The 5,128-nt window shown below is 39.6% G+C and overlaps 1 protein-coding gene across 1 annotated transcript; it reads left to right on the plus strand.

The window, feature by feature from the left end:
* Positions 1-232: 232 nt before the first annotated feature.
* Positions 233-4,591, plus strand: LOC126456477 (mitochondrial pyruvate carrier 1). Its single transcript, XM_050092228.1, has 3 exons — positions 233-241; positions 779-905; positions 4,419-4,591. The coding sequence occupies exons 1-3, from the start codon at positions 233-235 to the stop codon at positions 4,589-4,591; spliced, it is 309 nt and encodes a 102-aa protein (XP_049948185.1).
* The last annotated feature ends 537 nt before the right edge of the window (positions 4,592-5,128 follow it).

Genomic DNA, 5,128 nt, shown 5'->3' on the forward strand with positions numbered 1-5,128 from the left:
TGTGGAGGGCGAAAAATCACTTTTACTTTGTGCTTACTGAGAATCCATCCTATTTATGGCAATAGGCTTCCCGCGTATGGCAGATTCTAAAAAAAATATTTAATAGACCTCTTCCTCGATTATATCATTCAGTCAACAAAGACCATGCCAGGACATCCAGTCACCTTCAGCTAGAGTGCAGTAACCCTAATAACGGCTTCCTTGCAGAGATACTATTTTATTGAGTGTAAATATGGTACTGGCAAGTTCCGGCAGAATGTACATAATTTAGGAATAAAGGTTACTGCTCATCACATAGTAGAGGCACTGACCAATCCTACGTCACACCCACTTCCAACCTCTTGTCATATGAGTGCCGTAGAATACCCAGTTGCAAGAGCTATCCGATTCACCCACCCAACACTTCCTACTCCAGGCTTGCGGCAGGCTAACCCTATCCCATCGGAGGCAGGGCCATCTCTGAAAGCAGCCATGCCATATACTAGCTTTGCTACAGTTTGTGCACCACATTCTATGTAAGCAAGACCAACTGCCCACGCAAGTGAATGGTTGTTACTAAACTGCGACCGGGAGCAGCATTGACCACCCAGTGGTAGAACATGCTGCCAAGCGCAGTTTGCTAGACATATTATTGACTCATATAAAAATGACTGTTGTAGGGCATCTTCTTTATCCCACACTAAAAGAACACACATTCTTTTTATGTAATCTGTAAATAACGTTTAGATAACCAATATCTGCAAAAAAGTCTTGCCTATTTGAGTAGTAAATTTTTTAGGTCTGTTTGAGGGTCTTATCTATCATTCTATCTCAGACCATTCAGACGTACGGTATGTACAATAGCTGGGCAGTGTGCCTGCCAGGGGCAGCTCTGTCTGGTGTGAAGCCTTTTAAAGCTAGTATATGTAAGGAGTGTAATATTAGCTTGTTCTCATAGGTAATTCATTAACATTTCAAAAGTTGTTGGCTATTTGTCCCTAAAAACATTAATACTTCTTCATGCAATTTTAACCTTTTATGTTTAACTATTGCTTATGCTGTAAGTTAATCATAAATATCAGTGGCTACATAATATGTTGCTTTGTTGTGGTGGTAGTCTTCAGTCTGAAGGCTGATTTGATGCTATTCTACATACAACTCTATCCTGTGCAGGCCTCTTTAACTACTGCAACTTACATCCTTCTGAATCTGGTTATTTGTATTCATCTCTTGGTCACCTTCCACATCCCCCCCCCCCCCCCCCCCCCAACCCTGCTCCACAACGAAACTGATTGATGATCCCATAATGTGTCTCACAAGGAACCCCCTTGACCGTGAGGTCACAAGTTCAATCTGTAGTAAGGCTCATTTGAAAGTGTTGTGTTAAAAGGCCAACAGAAAATAAGTATCCAAGAGATGCAGAGATCAACCTTCTATGCCATGTATGTATTACACTTCACAAAATGGACATTATCCACATTCAAGAAATGTTTAAAACATACCATTAATTTACATCAGGACCGAAGGCAAACTCCTTGGGAGTTACAAACCGTGCAAGACGTTCAGCTAACTATCACAAGTTCAATCTGTAGTAAGGCTCATTTGAAAGTGTTGTGTTAAAAGGCCAACAGAAAATAAGTATCCAAGAGATGCAGAGATCAACCTTCTATGCCATGTATGTATTACACTTCACAAAATGGACATTATCCACATTCAAGAAATGTTTAAAACATACCATTAATTTACATCAGGATCGAAGGCAAACTCCTTGGGAGTTACAAACCGTGCAAGACGTTCAGCTAACTATCCACTCTTAAACACTGCGTGTAGAATCATATTGGTGTAACAGGGTGATGAGGACTGACAGTGTGTTATGACATGCAATCAAATGCAAAATACTCTGTTGTGGAGCTTATCATGAAACTAGTATCCTGTAATGTGTAGCTACAGATAGTATGAAGATGTGTTTTACAGGCACACAAAAAACAAACATCCAGAGAATTAATTTGTCCAGTGGTTCCAGGTGGTATGCACTGCAACGTCACACACTTTCCAGCATGAATAATTTGCTCTAAAGGAGTATGACTTCTATATGCAGACCAGGAACAAGCAAAAGCTGTTGGCCAAAGGCAGTGCTCGTACCATAGTTGTAGTTCTCTTATGCCCACTCTTCCTTGCTGTGACGTAAATTTTGTAAGATTATGCAATTATGCAACAAGAAAGAATCGGGGGGGGGGGGGGGGGGGGGGGGCAGAGCGCCTCCAACTTCTCACAGCCCAATAAATAACGTTCCAGCCAATTTACCATCCAGATTAATATTTGACATATTTGTATATGAATCCATTAAGGCATTGATGTTAGTTGATCTTAATACAACTCTCTTGGTACTTCTAATTTCCAGGCTTCCTTTCATATGCATCTCCTTGTCAGTCCTGATAGGTTGGAGTTGAAAACAAATTCCTTGCTGAACAATGGGATAAGTTTGCTTATCTCATCTACGAATTTTTGAGCTGATTCTGCAGTTTGCAGTGCATCGTAAAGTTGACACTTTGTTTGGAATTTCGTTATGTCTTCCAATTATATAGCACTGTTTGAAGCTATGCAGCCATCCATTTCTTCCCCTGAAATCACTGTCACCTATGTCACCTGTGGTTTGATGTGCACAATGTAGTAGGTCACTGCCATGCACATCCTGTAAATTGTATCTAGCATCCTTGAAACACGCCAACACCATTTTCTGCAACAGTGAAAATAATCAATTTTACATAAAAGCCTCTTCTTTTGTGTGTGTGTGTGTGTGTGTGTGTGTGTGTGTGTGTGTGTGTGTGTGTGTGTGTGTTTGGTTTTGCTCCTGCCACAGCTTGGTCAATAGATTGTTTTTATCTTCAAAACACGAGTTTCTGTAACAAGTGCACCTTGTCCTCCGTTGAATATCCATACTTTCACTTATGCACTTCACAGCCATAGTGCTGCAGACTTACACGAAATCTCTTCATAAATTTTTTCTGCAGATGATCTTCCATTTACATAATTATGTTTCATACCCGCTCCTTGGACAACGATTGTTCTTTACTACATTTCACCGGAGACAGGACTTCTAGCTCTCTGTCCAACAAGGATGGTGAACTAGGTGGCTTGAAACCTGTTTCAGTATCACTTTCTTATTAAGCATGTATCGTTGTCATTGTACTCCTGATGTATATTGTCTGCACATTCGGGTGTATATGACACTGCACATTCCACAGACTCATCTCGAAGAAATGCTCATATTTAATCCTCCACTTCTTTTGCGCTCTGTGAATTTCCTTGGGTTGCTTTGTGACGAAATGTCAACTTCGGCAACTGTAGTTGAAGATATAATGCAATGTTTGCTTTGCTTATTGCTGCCATTGCTCTGTTTTGTTTCAGCACCACTAGCATTGTAGCACTGTTGTGAGTTGCTCGTCGACTAAGCTGTTCAACCGAGCTCTGTAGCCTCATGCTGTGCTCAGCATTGGATACCTCCAGCCCCACACCCCTGTTGCCATTAGCAGCCAGTATTGTGGTTGCGTGGTTGACAATAAGTGGGGAATAGAATGCCATAAATATCATTGGCTGTTTGTGACCTCACACTCAAGGGGTTCCTTGTAAGAATGTGTCCTATCGACTGATCCCTTCTTCTGGTCAGGATGTGTGACAAATTTCTTTTCTTCCCAGTTCTATTCAATACCATCTTCATCAGTTACTTCATCTATCCACCCAACACATTTCAAAACATCGTGTCTAAATTATTTATCCATATATGGATGCACTCCGTACAAATATTTCCAGAAAAGACTTCCTAACAATGAAATTTGTATCAGATGTTAGCAAATTTCTCTTCTTCACAAATGCTTGTCGTGCCATTGCCAGTCTACATTTTATAGTTTCTACTTTGGCCATCAGCAGTGATTTTGAATCCCAGACTGCATAACTTGTCTACTACTTTTAGGGTCTTATTTTCTAATCTAGTTTGCTCAGCTCACCTAATTTAATTTGACTACATTCCATTACTCCTGTTTTGCTGTTGTTGATTTTCATCTTATAGCTTCATGTCAAGCCTCTGTCTGTTCCACTTAGCTGCTCTTCCAAGTCTTTTGTTTTCTCTGACAGAATTGCAATGTCATTGGCAAACCTCAGTCTTTATTTCTTCTCTCTGAACTTTAATTCCTACTCCAAATTTTTCTTTGGTTTCCTTAATTGCTTTACACAATAATGTGCTGATGACTTTTTTTTCATTTGATGATTGTTCACCACTTATGCAATTGTTGGCATGATGGTTAATTTCAAATGAATTTTATTGTGAAAAAGAAACAGTCTTTAATGTGCAGAAGTATTCATTTTTTTTCTGTTTTTAAGTTATGGCATTTTCTTTGAGACAAACAAGTGTGTATATATTGAATTTGTTTTTTCTGTTTCAGCACTTACGTTGTATTCATGTATGTTCATGCGATTTGCATGGCGTGTTCAGCCTAGGAACATGTTACTGTTTGCCTGTCACTTTACCAACACAACTGCACAACTGGTGCAGGGTACACGATTTGTTAATTACCACTATCTCTCAGGTCCAAAGCCTGCTGCTGAGAAGAAATAGTACATCAGATTTTCCAGACAAGAGCCTTAGAGAAGGTACAAATTATCAGCAATAGCTTTAGTGTAAGTATGTTTTATTCTGTACGTTGTATCCACATTGTGTTATTTACTTGTGGAAGCTCTCAGTTTATGCATACAATTTACATTCTTTGTACGGTTGGACCTATCTTTTTTATATGGAATTACTGGAAAAGAAATACACATTGTTGAGACTAGTAGTACTTGGGAAGAGGACAGGGGTCGACCATAGTGTATACCAACTGTGAGTAGTGCAGTTTTAATTTTCCTAGCTGCCATTAAGTGGAACTTAAGTCCATTCAAAATTTTGATTTATCAACAGCTACCTGAGTGCAGTAGTTGTATCCACCACAGGCTATTTTGCAAAATAACATTGTGTTGAAAATGGATGATTAGACGCATTTACATGTGGATGGTTCTGCCAAACACACAAAAGAGTCATGTATTGCCTGTGGAGAGTCCAAGAGAATTACATCAGGGATCTCACCATGTTGTACAGGCATAACTTCAAATATTACTA

The sequence above is a fragment of the Schistocerca serialis genome, chromosome 2 (genome assembly GCF_023864345.2).
Source record: "Schistocerca serialis cubense isolate TAMUIC-IGC-003099 chromosome 2, iqSchSeri2.2, whole genome shotgun sequence".
NCBI classification, from domain to species: Eukaryota; Metazoa; Arthropoda; class Insecta; order Orthoptera; family Acrididae; genus Schistocerca; species Schistocerca serialis.